Source organism: Sminthopsis crassicaudata, chromosome 2 (genome assembly GCF_048593235.1).
Source record: "Sminthopsis crassicaudata isolate SCR6 chromosome 2, ASM4859323v1, whole genome shotgun sequence".
Lineage (NCBI taxonomy): Eukaryota > Metazoa > Chordata > Mammalia > Dasyuromorphia > Dasyuridae > Sminthopsis > Sminthopsis crassicaudata.
The window spans coordinates 32001172-32019492 of record NC_133618.1 but is presented as its reverse complement, the minus strand read 5'-3'; the positions used below and the strand labels follow the sequence as shown (position 1 = coordinate 32019492).

The window sequence follows — 18321 nt, the reverse complement described above, 5'->3', positions numbered from 1 at the left end:
TTTTTTTTCTGCACATATGTCTTGTAACAGACATGAACGTGTATGTATGTTTGTTAGCAGAGTGGGGATGGGATTTTTTGCCTCAGTTGCCCCTTAGGTTCTAGTCAATAACTGCCACAGGTTTATCATTTCAGCTGGACTAGAAAGACTCATCTTGGGGGAGGGATCATTTCTTATAATGACTCCATTTCTTCTTTTCTTGCCTCTGCTTTAGCTGTTCCCCCTGTCTAGAATGCACTCAGCCTCTTAGAATTCCTAGATTTCTAATCAAGACTCCCATGCTCTAAGGTCCCCCAGTTCTTGCCATCTGACTCAGAGCTTTACTCTTAATATTTTTGCATCTTTCCATCTCCCCTGAAGCTAAATGCTCCTAGATATGTCTTCCTTAATCAATAAACATTTAGTAAGCACCTACTATGTGCCAGGTTTCTTGAGAACAAGAATGGACGTGCTTTTCTACATGTATCCTTAAAGCTTGACACATAGTAAGGACTTGTTCATTCACTCACTGCATTTCACATGAAAGGCTACTTTGGTCTCTGTATCTACTTTGTTTTGCCTTTTTATTTTTGTCTGTTATCTACTGAGATTTTGCTCCTACTTGGAATGCTTGGAGGCTATTCTATTGCTTTATAGCACCACCCAGTGGTTCAGTAAGTGAACAAATTCAAAATTCAAATTCAAAGAGAATTCCAGATGTCCAGACTCCAAAGTGAGATAGCTCAGTCTTTGAATCCATCCTCTTCCTCTCTAACTCAGAATCCTCCCTATGACATCCCAGACAAGTAATTATCATTCATCCTTCTCTTGAAGATCTCCAATGAGGGCCAGGGAGGCAGCCTATTCCACTTTGACGCCATTCTAACTTTTGGGAGAGTCTTTCTTCTCTCAAGTCTGTAGCTATTAATCAATGCCTTAGTTTTACCTTGAGTCCAAACAGAACCTATCTTCTATACCATGGCCCTACCAGCTCAAAACAGAAGAGAGGCTGGTTATGCCTGATCATGGGAGGCAGTGAACAACAGCAAAATTACTCAATTGGGAATAGTGGTGAAGAAATCTCACCCACTGGGTAGTAAGCTCCACAAAAATCACCAAAAGACACCAATGGTCCTACGGCAGCAAAGATGCAAGTTGGAGCCTCATTCATTTCTTCCTGGGCTATCCTCCCTGCCTCCTCTCTCTCTGTAATCTATCTTCTACACAGCAGGCAAAGTTTTATTCGGTCACAAATTGGACAATGCCTCTCCCCTTTTCAAGAAACTCCAATGACTCGCTTTGGGTTCAAGGATAAAATACAATCTCTTCAGAAAATAATAACTCTCTGGAAGAATGCTTCTCTACAACCTTAAACCCCATTTTCTTCATTTCTTCATTCAGGTAGGAAGTTCCAGGTGTGGAATAATGTATTTATTGGCAGACATGGTGATTAGTATCCATGACCTGATTTTTTTTCCTTTAAAAAAAGTTATAAAAGATGGCTAGGGAAGAAGGAAGAGATATTTTGAAACAAATGTCTCATAAAACAAAAGGTTTCAATAAAAAAAATTTAAAATTTAAATTCAAACTCTTCTAATTGGCATTTAAAGTCCTTTACAATACAAATCCAACTTCCCTTCCAGAATTCTTATATACTTCTCTTGATACACAGCATAGTCCCAACAAAGCACTCTATTGAGAGTTCCAGATGCACAATATTTCATCTACCGTTTTTGTAGATGGTGCATCTTCATGCTTAGCATGTCCTCACTCATCTCTACCTCTTAGAATCCCTAGCTTTTTAAAAAACTCAGCTTGGAAAGGAAATAAGTATTTATTGATCACCTACTAGGTGCCAGACACTATGCCAATTACTTTACAATTTTTTTTTCATTTGATTTTCCAACACTCAGGAAAGAGAGATATTTTTATCCCCATTTCACAGTTGGGAAAACTCAGGCAGATGGTCTGCCCAGTATTGAGATACTAATAAGTATCTCAAGCAGACTTTGAACTTAACTCTACCTGACTCCAAATCCAGGACTCCATTCACTGTACCACCTAGCTATAGTTGAAGGACCAATGTCTCAGAGGATTTGGTGTTCTCTCGTAATTCTTAGAATGGTTTCAGGGCATATGGCAGACATATTGAAATATTGAAGTACTTGCTGACTTAATAACTTAGAGGGCAGCATGAGGTTCTGGTACTTTGAGTACATAGTACATAGCAGGGACTTAATATAAGCTTGGTGACTTGACAGTTTGACTTGAGAGATTGCAGGTGACTTGAGAGACTTGAGAGATTGTAAGGACTTGTTCTTACTCTGAGGTAGGACCTAAATGCATGACTTCCTGATTCCAAGTCCAGAAGTGATGAAGAACTCAGGAATAACAATAATCAGTGGGTGAGGAAGTGGCCAGAGAATGTACAGAGATATTTGAGTTAAAACAAGCAGAAGAGAGAAGAAATAAGTTATTAGATAATATTGGACAGTATTTTGCAGATAAATGAATTCTTGCTTGAAACCTTCACACAAAGGACTTTCCAGACAGCCTTTTAAAGTTTTGAAGGAAAGTGCTAAGTGGTAATCAAATTCAAAAGACATTCAGATTTTGTATCATAGAGACTAACATGTATGAATATCCTCCAGTTGCTCTTGTTGTTGGATAACATAGTTCTGATTTCATGAAACTCTGTGTGTGTGTGTGTGTGTGTGTGCACGTGTATGTGTGTGTGCACAGATTTATTAATATATAAATGGGAGCTCACAGTCATGTTCATTTCTTGGTAGATAGAAAGACCAGGCAATATTGGTAAATGACAAGGCTGATATTTTAGTCCTGAGAACTTTGGGGAGCAATGGTATGGTAGGTGGTCTCTGACTAAAGGAAAAGCAGTGTCTTGTGAGACTATTGTCTATGTCCTCCCAAAAGTTCCCCATGCAGGGGACCACTTGTGCTGGAAGTTGTCCTTACTTTTCCTCAACATTACTAGATTGATCAAATTATCAATTGATTATTATTCATAATTTATTTATTTTTTACTATCATATAATTCTTTGTGATATTTTTATCCCTATTTTTTCAAAGTTCTTATGTTGCAAACTTCCCACACCTTCCATTTCCTTCCTTTACAAAATTCATGTTTCATTCTTTAGATGCAGACATATTTCATGTCCTGCTTCCATAGGACGAGACTGGTAGGATGTCAATATTGGAAATATGGATCTATGCTTTCAAGTCAAATTTGGGATCAGCAAGGGAGTTTTGCCATTTCCTGAAAGCAGTCTGGTTCACATTTCTGATCTACTCTCTGCCCAGATAATTGTTCATCTGTACTCTGTCCTAGTTATAGCTATTCTGGGCAAGCTGCATCAGATGTCCATCTAAATGCACCTTAAATCCGAGCAATAGACGTTGCCCATCTACTTAGTCTTTTTTGTGTGAATGGGGATGCATGTTAAATCTGAGCAATAGACATTGCCCATCTACTTCGTCTTTTTGAATGCCAAATTCCTTTGAGAGATTACCTGTCTTTTCTAGGAAATTCTGCATTGTTCCAAGGTTTGATGCAATCAACACTGTCATCCACCAACAAGAGTAACTAGAGGATGTTCATATATATTAGACTTTTTTCTTGAGATGAAGATGAAAACATTGATAGAATGTGTCTCTACTCTTCATTTTCCCAGGGAAAATAAAATCTTCTTTAAATGAATGAAAGAAGGGCTTCAAGGAAAAAATTATAAAGAGATAGAAGGTAATCTTAATCTGCTTTGAGATGCTAGAGAGTAGGGGAAAAATGTGATGTAGAAGAAGAAGGAAAGAAAAGTCACTGGATTTTGAAATGAAGTAATAACTATGAAACTTTTCCTCTGAGTGGTATGAATGGGGGAACTGGAGGCTTTAAGAGGAAGTAATTGCTCCACAAAATGATCATATGGATGCATGAGTACCTTAAGGAGAAAGCCGATCCCATAAAAGTCAGAGGAAGAGAAGGTATATGATAGTTTGATGATTCTTTGTTGAGGGTACTAAGGCAATTATTTATTGGCTTTGAAAAAAACAACATAGATCTTCATAGATATGTATCTGGGGCACAATAAAAGCCTCATAAGCTTTGTTAAACCTGATGGACATAGCCTCCTTCTATTACTCAGGCAACATCAATTCCTTAAGGTTGTGGGCTCTTTTTTGGTTTTGTCTATATCTTTATCTTTAAATACTTATGGAATTGAATTCATGGGAGAACAAGTGACACTTCCAGAAAGGATCTGCAAATTATCCCTAAGGGTTATGAAATTCCAGCAAGTCCCAATGTTTAGAGACACAGTTGGTATTTTCATTACTGTTGCTGATCAAAGGTAACAAATTTGGCAAAGAAATCAAGGACTGGGAATGCAATGTGGTTCCTCTTGGTTTGGCTCATACGCTGGAGAAAGAAAAATCCGTGATCGCTTCTTCTCTTGGCAAGAACACTCAACAGCTTTCCTCAGGCATCACCAACAAAAAGAAAGATAAATAACAAAACAAGGTGGCACATACATTTCAAATATAAAATGAAGAGTTAGTGTCTTCTACCCTGCTCTCACAGGCTACATTCAGTGATGCTATTGAAATTCAAATAACTCTGTTAATTTAAAAATGCATACCACAGAATAAATATCCAAAGCATTGTACAGCATCTCTGCAGCCAGATTTTATCAGTCATATTTATTTGGATGTGTATATATGTCTTACATCAGGAAATGGCTCTTCATATACCTAGATTAGGTATGAAGAATCTCATCAAAGAAATGATTTTTTAAAGAATGAGGCAGACTGATAGAGACAGAGGTATAAATGAACAACTTGTGGAAAATGCAAGGAAAGCTCCCTAAATATTGGATGGATCCCATTGGATCCATTGCACATAATGGGAAGGCATGGATAAGCTGCATTCTGCACCCGTGGAGGGACTATTCACACTGACGTGATCACAGATCTGTTTGGGCATTTGGTTATATTCTGATTTAAGTTAATATGGTAATCTTCTCCTTCCCATTTGTTCCTTCCACACCTCCCAACTTCCCTCTACACATCCATGCAGACACTCATCTATTTCAACATTGTGGGACGGTGTTCTCTGACAAAAATCACCCTCCCCAACACAAATGTTAGTGCAGCATAGGGAAAGCAAAGCATCAGAACTATGAAAAACTATAGTTATAGCCTCATATTTTTCCTGGAAAGTATCTCAGTATTCCTGTCCACATCTGAGTTTTTAAAGGCAAGATAACTATTGTTGGTATATTTGAGTCTAGAAAATTATACTCATCTAGAGAAAAAGGAATCAGATTTTTTCTAGATGGTGATGGTAATTTCAGTCATTTGGGTTCCTGGACATTTTTTCTTTCCCTATTAGCTTTCTAATATGTTACTTCAGATATGATCTAAGGAAGCTTTTATACTGTGGCTCTATTACTAAAGCCCCATTTGATCCAGGACCAGGTAATCTGTTTGGTAGTAGCCAGGGGTGAATCTGTGCCTTCAGTCTCAGTAGAAATTGTATCTCTGAACTTAAACCAAAAATTCCAATTTGTGAATGGGGGGATTCATATTAGTGAGTCCCCATTAGTGACTGCATGAGGGTTCTGACCACTGGTCATTTCTATCAAGGTACAGAACTGCTGCCAAGTCATCTAGGCTAATATCTGCATGTTATACTGAGAGCTTAGAACTCATGGGAAAGGCAGCTAATCAAGTGCTTAGAGACTTAGTTAGATTCCTATTCTCCATGATCTCCATAAGGTATAAGGGAGTCTAAGTCAGACAGGCCCTTTCTTTCTTTCTGCTTTTGACTCTAAGTTATATATTGTGGGATTTGATGAGTCCAGACTTTGGTAATAAGCTATGGATTGTATGGTATTGTATGAGGATGAGGGAGTCAAAGAACCTGCCTCCCAAACACAGTCCCATTCAAGTTAGAATTATATAGTACAGGGGGCAGCTAGGTGATGCAGTGGATAGAGCACCAGCCTTGAATTCAGAAGGACCCGTGTTCAAATGTGATTTCAGACACTTAACACTTCCTAGCTGTGTGACCCTGGGCAAGTCACTTAACCCCAGCCTTCAAAAAAAAATTATATAGTACATATGGGGGTGAAGGAGTCATAGAATCTGTCTCATTCAAGTTAGAATTATATAGTACATATGGGGGTGGGGGAGTCATAGAACCTGCTTCCCACAGTCCCATTCAAGTTAGAGGTTAATGATAATGGTATTTATATAATATTTTAATTATAATAATTTAATTATAGTATTAGAGCAGCACTTTACATATATCATTTGATTTTAACCTCATAATTATCCTAGAAGATAGTATTACTCTATTTTGTAGATGAGGAACCTGAATCAGGCAGAGATTAAATAACTTGATAAAGGTCACACAACTAGTATCTGAGACTACATTTGAATTCAGGACTTCTTTATACCAAGTCTAACACTCTAGCCACTATACTACCTGGTCACCTCTCCCAAATCAATCTTCCCTTATGTTGTCCCTAATATGAAAGGCGATGGACATAGCAGAACCCTGGACTGGGAATAAGGATAGAACTGAGTTCAAATGCAACTTCAGATACTAGTTGTGGGACTGTGGCCAAGTCACAGAATCTCTCTCTCAGTCTGTGTTGTCTTCTGTAAGATGGATGTAATAACAGCATCTCCCTCTCAGAGTTGTCATGAGGATCAAATGAGATAGCATACACAAAATGTTCTGTGAAACTTTCATTGAACAATTATGGTGACCACCATTCTTTATTTTCCACATAGCAATTATACTCACTTTTTTCAGGCTCCCTAACAACTTTCTCCTTAAGAATAACACTCTCTACTCAGCCTTTTCTTTTCAGAATTCCACATGCTCAGGGATTAAGTTTCTACCTTCATATCTTTCCTTAACACCTGTGACAAAAAGGTACGTCTTATATTTTTAAAAAATTATTTTTCTTACTTTGAGTTCCAAATTCTCTCCATTCCTCCATTGAGAAGGCAAGCAATATAATACCCATATACATGTGAGATCATGCAAAACATATTTTAATAGTCATCTTGCAAGAAACAAAAAGCAAGAAAAATAAAGAAATTGAAAAAAAAATCTTTACTCCGCACTCAGTTCTCTCTCTCTGGAAATCAATAGTACTGTTCATTATGAGTTCCATGGAATTCTTGTATTGATCAGAATAGCCAAGTCTTTTACAGTTGATCATCGTTACTGTTACAAGGTACAGTGATCTCTTAGTTTTGTTCCCTTTGCTTTGAATTATTTGAGCGTCTTTTCAAATTTTTCTGAATTCATCCTAACATAAAAAAAAGAGATCTAGGACATCAAAAAAATATCAATAGTGCTGGCCAGCAGTCAACATCTGTGTGCCCCTAGCCCTTCATAGTAATATATCTTTTGCCATCTTCCTTAAACTCTAACCACTTGCATTTCTAGGCCAGGATGGACTGGCATTTAAAATCCAAGCACATACTTCTTCAGTCAGAAGTCTTATAAATTGATTAAGAGACAGAAATTTAGAACTTCCCCCCATCATTGTCATGATTAATAACAACATTTACATAGCATTTTGAGCAGAGAAGTGGTATTGTGGATAGAACACTGGCTGGAGTCAGGAAAACTCATCTTCCTGAGTTCAAATCTAGCCTTAAAACTTAGGAGTCGTGTGATGCTGGGCAAGTCACTTCACTGTTTGCCTCAATTTCCTCATCTGTAAAAATGAGCTGGAGAAGGAAATGACAAACTAATCCAATCTTTGCCAAGAAAACCCCACATGGAGCCATGAAGGGTTGAACACCACTGAAAAATGACTGATCAGCCAAATGTAGTCCTTTGCCGATTCCTCATTTTATCCTCACAGCAACCTGGGGAGGTGAGTTCTATTATTAACGGCCATTTATTTTACAGATGACATCAGTCTATTCTGACTTGAATGTCTAGTGTTCTACCCTCAGTGCTACCCTAGCTACTTTTTCATCCCCTTACTGGGACATGTCATAATGTGTTCTGAGAGTAATTGTAAACCACCTCTTTCAAAGAAACCCACTTTTCTAGCAGATATAGCAAGTGATAAATAAAACCCAATGATTATCTATTAAACTTATTTATTTCATTTACTTTTCAATCCAAACTGGCAATTTTGTGGGTATTCTGTAAGCCTTTGTAAGATTGACATTCTTTTTTCCTCTCATATGTACCACAAAAAGGGCTCCCATTCACTGCCAAGGATTTAAGGATGGCACTCCATTTGGAAAGCAGCTAAAGGACTAGAATGTTGTTTTTCAATCCTATCTGACTCTTCATGGTCCATCCTGGGGTTTTCTTGGCAAGGATACTGGAATGGCTTGCTCCAACTTCTCCAGCTCATTTTTTAGATGAGGAAATTGAGGGAAACAAGGCTAAATGACTTGTCCAAGGTGACACAGCTGGTAAATATCCAAGACTGGATTTGAACTCTTGATTTTCTGACTCTAGGCTCAGTGATCTATCCACAGAGCCACATAGCCACCCCATTAGAACATTAAGATAAATGTATGGAGATGAAATTTAATTGGAATAAAGATAAAGTCCTACTCTTGGATTTAACAGAAATCACTTGCCGGTACAAGATAGGGCAAGTAGGACCACATAGCTTTTCTGAAGATTCTTGAGTTTTAGTGAACCCATAAGTTTAGTGTGAGTCATCCAGCATATTAACAACATCTAGTTTTGTGTCATTTACAGATTTTATTTTTCTTTTTTTAGCCTAGGTCTCCCTATCTCATCCAGGCTATAGGTACCTATACTCGTCCTAATACTAATGGGCTCAGAGCACCAGCTGCTCCATCTCAGAACTTGGTTGACTAGGTTTGCTTTTATTTATTTATTCATTTATTTGTTTGTTTGTTTGTTTATTTGTTTGTTTGTTTGTTTATTTATTTATTTGTTTGTTTGTTTATTTATTTATTTTTGCTGAGTCAATTAGGGTTAAGTGACTTGCCCAGGGTCACACTGCCAGGAAGTATTAAGTGTCTGAGGCTAGATTTGAACTCAGATTCTTCTGACTTCAGGGTCAGCACTCTAACCACTGCACCACCTAGCTTCCTCTAGGTTTGCTTTTATTAAGGATTAAAATGTTAAATAGCACAGAGCCAACCACAATCCTTACCTCAATGGATCCTCAGATCAACCCTGCCAGAGAGAACAAGGGATGCCCCACTTAGCAGATGAGCAAATTGATGTACTGAGAATGTGAGACACTAGAACATGAGGGCAGAGATCATTTCACTTTTTATTTGTATTTCCAGGACCTGGCACAGTGTCTGGCCCTTATCGGACATCTAGAAGCTGCTGGTTCATCAACCAGTTAATTGCCTGGAAAGGTGAATGGCTTGCTTAAGGTCAAATAACTAGTTATCAGTGAAGCCAGAATTTTGCATCTGGAAATCCAGACTGTCTTTTCATTTATTCCTTGAGTTCCTAAGGAACAGAAAAGAGAGACTTGTTTAACTAAAACTATTTCTCAGGCACCTCCCGGACTATTATCTCTAAGACTTTCCTCAAACCTATGAGTCCAGAGAACCAAGCAGATGGCAGATGTTTATTTTCCTTCACATGGTGAATGGTCCTTTTAAACTTTCACAACTTTGTTCTTTTGTACCTAAAGTGAGGGAATGACCCACATTTCTGTGGCTATTATAGGTTAGCAGCAATATGGTCTTAGAAAGAGACAAGCAATCAAGAGGAGGAACCAGCTATTCATTAACCAGCTCTAGCGTAAGATAACTCATTATAGGATTTTATTTTTTATTATTCATTATTTAGTTAATTTATTATTTATTACAGGACTTATACTTGACTTTTTAGCTACAGAAGGAGCCTTAGAAGTCATATAGTCCAGAGGTATATACTTCTGAGTGTACTAAGAACTAGATTAAACTGTAATTGAGAAATATTTAACAAAATGAACGAAAATACAGATAATAAGATATAGATGATATTACAGTTTAAAGCAAGTCAATATGTGGCTTGTAAGGATCCTTCTGTATGAGTTGGTGACCCCTGTTTTTATCTGCTTTGGACACCATCAATCTAGAACACCCCTCTCACTTTACAATCAAGGAAACTCAGCTGGCCACTGAACCTGGAGCACAGTGAAACCTCGTAGTAGATTAATTTGCATCCAGGGAGCAGCTCAAATGAGCCATCAAACCCCATCTGGATGTGCTTGGTGTAGGGAATGATTTGTAACAACCACTTTACATTTGAACCTGTTGGGGGACAACAAAGATATTGGGGTACCAGGGTATGGATCACGGTATTGTCTCTGAAAGAATTCAGCTTCAAATTATCTCCAAATCAAACAAGGGCATTTATTGGGGCATTTACATGGTGTGAAGGCTGACGTAGTCCCCGGCCTCCTCGTTGAGGGAGACAGGCAACCAGCAGAGTGAGGCAGGGGATCATATAATGAGGGGAAAATTGTAAGTAAGAAAAACAGGAGAATTGGGCACAGCAGGAAAACTGGATGGTCTCAGATGAGATTTTGCAAAAGTTTGGACAATCTCAAGTAAAGATATGCATGGGAAAAGTCCCTGTGGTTGGATATATTTCAGATAAAAGTATGCATGGAAAAAAGTAAAGGGTCTTTTTGTTCTAATGAGATTGAGGAGAGAAAATGTGGCAGGATTATTGGGGCTGCAGCAGCATCTAAGATTTCATCAAGGCCAATTTTTAAGACACAGAATGATTGATAGAAGGGAGACTGTGGTTCAAGGGGCTGGGAGAGGGATGATTTGATAATATCTTCTTAGTAAAGATACTTTTTATAAAAACTAATTGATATTAATTGGTTAGCTGGTTGGTTGTTGTCCCTCATTCTTGCAGAAAATCAAAATGGCATTACTATGTTAGAATAGAGTTAAAGTGTGTCCACTGTGGCTGATCAGACTGATAGGAGCTTGAAATGCTCAGCCACAGTTTGGACACAAATAGTCCACGTGAACATTTGGGTCGCTTCTCTAATTTTGCACATCTTGCATTTTTTTTGAGCTAATTCAATTCTGCTTTGTTCCTAGAACACAGCACTTTCTTTGATGAGGGCCTGCCATGCTGGAAGGTCCTGGGCCAGGGTCTCCCATGTCATATAATCAGTTCTAAAGTTCTAAAGTTCTTCAGAGAGACCTTGAGAGTGTCCTTGTATTGTTTTTTCTGACCCCTTTGTGAGCACCAGCCCTGTGTGTATTCTCCATTAAATAGTCTTTTTGGCAAGCGTCCATTTGGCACTCGAACAGTGTGGACAGCCCAGTGGAGATGTGCTCTCTGCTTTGGAGCTGGAATATTGGGCAGTTCAGTTGAAAAAGAATCTTGGTGTTCGGTACCTTCTCCCAGGTGATCTTCAGAAACTTCCTGAGACAATTCAATGGAAGTGATTCAGTTTCCTGGCATGGTGCTGGTAGATTGTCCATATTTCACAGACCTACAACAAAGAGCTCAGCACAAGGGCTCTATAGATCTTTGGCTGGGTAGCCAGGCTAATATCTCTCCTTTCCTTGGGAGTCTCCCAAACATTGACCTAGCTTTGGCAATGGGTATACCAACCTCCTTATCAATGTGGACAGTCCTGGAAAGGAGACTGCCAAGGTGAGAGAACTTTTCCACTTCACTCAGAACCTCATCATTTGTTGTAACTGATGGTTCCACATCTGGATGGCGAGGCGCTGCCTGATGGAGGATCTGGGTCTTCTCGGTGCTCATTATTAGGCCCAAATTAACACAAGTAGCAGAGAACTGATCCATACTTTGTTGCATCTCAGCTTTGGAGGCTGTGAACTAACAATGGTGGGAAAATGATATTGGAAGGAAAGCATCAGAATGCTCAAACTGATGACGTTATAGAAAAGTCATCGCAATCTCTTGGGGTTACCCCCAGGGGAAGAGCAGACAGTTGTGCTTTTTGGACCAGTGTAATTGTGGGTTGGGGGAATTTAAGTCCAGAATCTCATTCTGTGACAAAAGGCATCTTGGCTATAATCAAGGTCTTGGTCATTCCAGTACCCATCCCTCACTTAGTCCCTTCTGAAAGTTCCTCCTTTATTCTGGGGAGCATGACATCTCAGGGGGGTGATTGTCTTGACTTGAAAGTGAATTGGATTTAAATGAGGCTGGTCTGTGTAGCCATCAGCCTTATTCTCTCCTCCAGAATCATCCAAGTTCTTCAGCAAGACAGAGGTCAGGACTGATAGGATGAAACAGTGGTCCTCAAACTTTTTAAATTGGGGCCAGTTCTCACACTCTGTCTCCACCCCTCAGCCCATTTGCCATAACCTGGTGGGCCCCATAAATGTCCTCAGTGGGAGGCATCTGGCCCTCGGGCGGTAGTTTGAGAACCCCTGGGATGAATGGACTCTGGCAACCGCTGGTGTCTCTGGTAGCAACCCATATCTCTGTGGGCCCCAGTGGGGAGCAAACTGACCCTACTGACATTATCCTATACAGATGGAGCTACCTGTACTGAGGCCCTGTAACCTTACTCCATGGATGGGGAACTTTTTTTTTTTCTGCCAAAAGTCATTTGGATATTTATAACACCATATAAAATGATCAACTTCTAGATCTCAAGCAGTGGGAGAGTGTTCCTAGCTCAGCTCATCATTGCCTGAGGTTGATTATACAAGTGATTTCTCAGGCCTCACACAGCTGGTTCCACTCTCCAGCCTTCTACAATCTGAAATTTAAATTTTGATGTCAACCAGCTCCAGAAGCTCTCTTGTACAAACTGGATGACCACCAATTGATTTACTGAGGCACCAATTAGCATAGTTAGCATACCTTGTTTAGGGTTCTTTTTCATAAAAAGTCTCACCTTCTCTCTCATTAATTGAGAGTTTATTAGAAACTTTGCTCAATTGTGAAAGCATTTCACTCCCCACTTTTGTGACTCATCAGGACTACTGGCAATGGCTACTCCTAGGACCGATCCAGAAGTGAGTTTCTTCTCAGTCAAGATCTGTGATTTCCTAGGGGAAAACTAAAAGGTTCAGTCATTTTCCCACAATCCTCTAATCAGTAAAGGTCAGAGGTTGGATTTGAATAATAGTAGTAAAAGCTCACATTTATATTTTCCACGTGCCAGATCCTGTGCAAAGTGCTTGCCGCCTAAGTCTTTCTGTCTCAAGGCCAGCTCCTCTTTCCTTGAGCTGATATAGTTTTTGTCCTTTGTTCTTAAAGGGGATCAAAATGACATCACCTTGTTGGTTCAAGGTGTCTGACTAGGACTGATCAAACCACTTTTTACCACAGGTCAGGCACAAATAGTCCATAGGACTTGGAGCAGACAAGTCTCTAAATTTGGAATTCTGCTTTCACTTGGCCTTGACATGCTGGGTGGTTCTGTGCCAGGGTCTCCCATTTCCTTGACCTACCCTGCCTCTGGCACACTATATCAGACTGAATGGAAATAGCAATCATTCCTTCTTTGGTCAGAAACCCTGGGTCTTCCCTTCCTGGATTTATTTAGATTTTTTTTTTTTTTAAACTAGGTGAAAGAGGAAATTCTTTGTCTCAATTGCAATCCAGTCTCAATCACTGAATAGGTGTGGCCTCCCGTCAAGACCTTTGCTTAAGAAGGTCGAGGTCTCCCTTAGCATCCAGGGCTGTGTCCTGATCTCTATCTGGTCACTGCCCCCAGATAGCTCTGGAGGGGAAAATGAGGCAGGTGACCTCCCTCACTTCAATTCAATTCACTTGCATGTCACTTCCCTGATGTCATGGTCCGGTTTGAGAACGAAAGACAAATAACACTATCAAGCAAGGGTCCATTGAATTCAATCTGCCACTTTACACAATTGTGGAAAATTTGTTTTGGTCGGGAGAAATGACAGTGAAGTGCATGGGGGACATTTCCCACCTGCAGCCCTGACGGTTAACCTCTTAGTCTCTGTTTACCAAATCTTTAGATGATATGAATGGTTAAAAAAAAATAAAAAATAAAAAACAAAACAAAAATCCGGGCGCTCGCAGAGTGTTAGGCTTGTTCTCCACATGCCCTTTGCACTCCAGGAGTTACTAATTGACTTCTGGGTGGTTGGGATGGGTGGGACCACTTCTGCCAAATCAGCAAGATTCTGCGGTGTGCAGATTACTTTGCTAGATCCCTTAATCTTATCTGCCCCCGGAATTTGTTCATTCCTAGAGGGTGAGCTTTCTGTTGAACCCTATTTAAATTGATTCTTGCATTTTTGCTATTGGGGTTGTTTTTTTTTTTTCAAACAATCAAAATAAATAATCAAATAATCAAAATAAATAAATAATCACAAGCCCCTGAGATCTTGAGACTGGAATTATTTTAAGACATGAATATGCATGTTTCTGGAAAATATGGAAACTTTAAGAGAAAATTACGCTGGCCTCAGGGCAACACCCCATGGGGCGTTTTCTTGGCAGAGATCCTGGAGTGCTTTGCCATTTCTTTCTCCAGCTCATTTTACATATGGGGAAACTGAGGCAAACAGGGTAGACTGACTTGCTCCGGGTCACACAGGGCAAACGTGGACCAGTTAGTCTTCCCGTTGCCTTATAGGGCTCTCACACTTATGGGCATCTCATCCTGAGCCTGAAATCTCGGAGGCCGTGCTCCCTTTGGGGCGCTGTGCTCCTGACGGTCACGGGGCAGGTCCACTTTCACAGAATAGACCTGCTTCCAGGAGATAACAACCCAGGAAGACAAATCGAGGGCAGCTGCTGCCTCTCCCGGGATCCCCCTCCCAAAGGGAAAATGTGTCAGACCCCGAGCTGCCTCTACAAGCTCCATGATGCTTCAGGGGGCCCTCTGGGGCTGAGCAGAACAGAGCCACTGTCCTGGAGGAGAGTCCCTCAAACTTGGAAAGCAGCCTTCACTTCCCCTTTAATATCTGCTCTTCTGGAGGCCAAACCTCCTTAGAGGATGCCTCGTGCCTTTCCTTTTTTTTTTTTTTTTTTTTTTAATAATAGCCTTTTATTTTCCAAACACACATAAAAATAATTTTCAGCATCCACCCTTGCAAAAGCTTGTGCTCCAGAATTTTCTCCCTCCCTCAGACAGCAATAATCCTATGTAGGGTAAGCCGGTGCCCTTCTTCGGTCCGTATTTGCACATTTATCATTGGGCTTCCTTTTCCATAACCTCCCAGAGATGCCTCGGAGAGTTCTTCCGGCCAGATCAATAAGCCTCGGACCGTCCAGGGTCTCCCCGCTACTAAGTGACGGGCGCAGACCCTGAGTCCAGCTCTTGGTGATTTCCGAGTTCCCGGCACTGTGATTGACAGCTCCCCTGCTTTTCTCCTCCGCACTCCGCAGTAACGCCGAGGTTAACGGGAGCATTTACCTCCCGGGATCATGGGGGATGGTAAAGGTTAAGCCCTCTGCAACCCCGAGCTAAGTACAGGGGATTATTGTTAATCATTTTATGACGGGGCACGGCGTCGGAGGACGGGACCTGGATGTAGCCTCATTTATGGGCTGTGTGGTCACTGCATCTCCGCTTGCCTCAGTTTCCTCTTTTGAGAAATGGGATCACCACAACAGGTGGTTCCCCGCGTGGTTTAGAGCATCTGGGAGGATAACGGGTGCAAGTCCTCGGAGAATCTCAGGGCGCCCCTAAGTGTTACTACTGTATCGTCAAACCCCCATCATCAGTCTTTAAGGGGAGGAATGAGGTCGCGCTGAGGTGCCGGTGCTGCTGTCCCTCTCTGTCCCCGAGGGCTCTTTGCCCGGCTCTCGTTCCCCGCCCCAGGGCACTCCTCTGCCCTCACCTTCTGCCCATCGGCTCTGTAACATTCCCTTGGTCACTTCCACTAGGACCCAGATAGAGACTACATTTCCCAGGAGGCTGCGCGCTGCCCCTTCTCCCAACATCTTCCGTTGCCTTCATAGAGGCCTGTCTTCCGTTTGCCTGGGACAGATCTGGGGCAGATTTCGGCTGCGGGGGAGGTGCGGAGGAGAAATCTCGAGCTTTCTCCTTCAGTATTCGGACTTCGGTTTCCCTCCATCTTCTCCGTCTGCAAGCCCTTAAGGAGCCGTGGTAGCACCTGTTTGTGCAGGCGTCTGTCGCGGCCACCTTCTCCGCCAGCTGCTGCGGGCCGGCCGCCGTAAGGCCCCCAACGCGGGGTCCTGAGGGTGTCATTGGCGAATGACCGGAGCCGCCGGAGCCTCTGCCGGAGCCGCCTTTGCCGTGATCATGACTTCGGGCTCTGCGGGCCTCGCCGCCGCCGCCCGCCTCCTGGCGCGCCCCTTCCTCCGTGAGTGCAAGCCCCCTTCCCCCGCTCCTGGGCCGAGGCCGCGCTCCCGCTCCGTGCGAGGCCGCCTGCCGGGAGGCCAGGCCGCAGCCTGCGGGGGCCCCGAGGCCCGAGGAGGCGGGGGTTGGGGGCGGGGAGTCTGGGCTCTGGGGCTGCGGCCAGGGAGCCTCGGATTCTGGCGGAGGTCCCGAGGAGCGCGTCCGCCCCGTGTCGCCGACGGGCAGGGCATGCGTGCGCCCCGCACTGGGGCCCGGGAGGGGGGCCCTGAGCAGGAAGAGCTACCTGCGAGCTTCTAGTCTAAAGCTGCGGGGCAAAGCCACCGCCACTAGGAGCTGGCACCCCGAGCAGCCTGGCGTCCGGGGGTCCGGCCTGGCACCCCGAGCAGCCTGGCGTCCGGCGGTCCGGCCTGGCACCCCGAGCAGCCTGGCGCTGCGGAAGCCCCGGGGCTGAGTGACTGCCGGCCCGGACCGATGCGTTAGGCGGCTCACTTGGTCCGGGGAGGAAGGAGCTCCTCTGGACTGCTGGTGCCCCAAGCCTCGGCAGCCTGCTCCGTGCTGGGCCCGAGACCCAGGGAGGCACGGGCTTTGCCAGGCTGGACTCCGCAGGCTACGGGGGGACAGCGGGGAGTGGGGACGGGGCCCCTCCCGTGCCGGGGTGGCCGCCCGCGGGAAAGGGGGCGTGAGGAGGAGGAAAGGTTTTTAAAGATGTCCGCGGGCTGCCCGGTTCCAGAATTCCAAGAGGCCCAGGGCGGGCTGGGGGAACTATTCGGGGACCGGAGGATGAGGTCACCGGACAATATCCAGGAAGAAGAGCGGGGGAGGGCGGGGGGCACCAAAGCCCCGGCAAGGGGCCGCACCATGTGAGGAGCCGGAGAGCCCGGTTTGGAGGCCTCGGACAGAGTCACAGGGGAAAGCGCTTCTTGGGGTTGGGAAGTTTAGCGTCAGGAGCGCTGGGGCCGCAGGGAGCTTGGATTTAGGACCGTGGGGCACGCCGCGGCCCAGTTCTGGGGACCCAGGTGGGGAATGAGTGGGCCTGGGGTGGGTGGTCTGCTCTGGAGACTGGTGGCGCTGTGGAGGAGGGGTGGCTTGTGCTCAGACTGACTCGTCAGGGAAGCTCTCTGACCCCTTCTGGGTGAGCCTGGAGAATCCTGGGGTGGGGAGAAGCCAGGCCATGAGTGTTTTGTGACAGACTGTAGACTTGAGGAGGCGTGAGACTTTAACAATGGGGTTTTAGGCCTGGGGCCTCCAGGACCTTTGGGATCGGGGATCTGAGGGGGGCACCAAGTTCTCACCTCGAGCCAATGCTGCGTTCAGCTTTGGGGGATGGGAGGAAAAAACCCCTGCCCTCCTGCTCTATGAGGGACCCCATGTAAACAAATGCATCCGTACCTCCCACGCACTCACACCCACACGCTCTCTCTCTCAGGCCCGGTCCTGGGTGCGGTGACTGCACCGGTTAAGTCCGGATCAGCGTAGAAGGAGTGTTGCTTTCTGCTTTTGGGGGAGCCGGAGGCCAGAGAAAGCGCTGACTGGGCAGATGAGGCTAGACTTCAGGGGTGGGGGTCGTTTTGGAAGCGAAGGAGAGACAGGATGGTCTGTTTTAGAAGAAGACGGCTCTCGTTTTGACAAGTGTAATATAACTTCGGCCCAGCCTTAGTCAGGAGAGAGGCCCTACGGGGAGGGGCAGGGGAGGCCGCTTTGAGGTGTCGGGGAGAGGGAGCCACTAGTGGAAGGAGGAGAGGAGCTCCTGGCCTGCAGGGAATTAGGAGTCACCCGTCAGGAACAGTGACTGACTTTTTTCCCCAATGGCAGTTGTTCTCTGGATCTTACACCCAGAATTCCATAGCTCAAGGGAGATCCCTCTGGTCTGGTTCTGGGCGTCAGCTATTGGGCTCCCCAAACCCCGATAAAGCTTGGAGGTTTGAACCTTCTCTTCAGAGGCAAAGGCTTAAGGCTTGTCTGAGCCTTTGCATAAGATGCTAGCTGGAACGAGGCTGGATTGTTGGGCTGCCGCCTTCCGAAAGGGGTGAAGACGAATTTTACAAAA

At 43.8% G+C, this 18321-nt stretch overlaps 1 protein-coding gene across 1 annotated transcript in view; it reads left to right on the top strand.

The window, feature by feature from the left end:
- The first annotated feature begins 15917 nt into the window (after nucleotides 1-15917).
- The window catches only part of SUCLG1 (succinate-CoA ligase GDP/ADP-forming subunit alpha), a 35283-nt gene continuing 32879 nt past the window's right edge, over nucleotides 15918-18321 (top strand). The window contains exon 1 of the mRNA XM_074285604.1: nucleotides 15918-16278. Within this exon, the coding sequence (XP_074141705.1) occupies nucleotides 16170-16278 (109 nt within the window). The 5' untranslated portion in view covers nucleotides 15918-16169. The remainder of the gene's footprint in view (nucleotides 16279-18321) is intronic.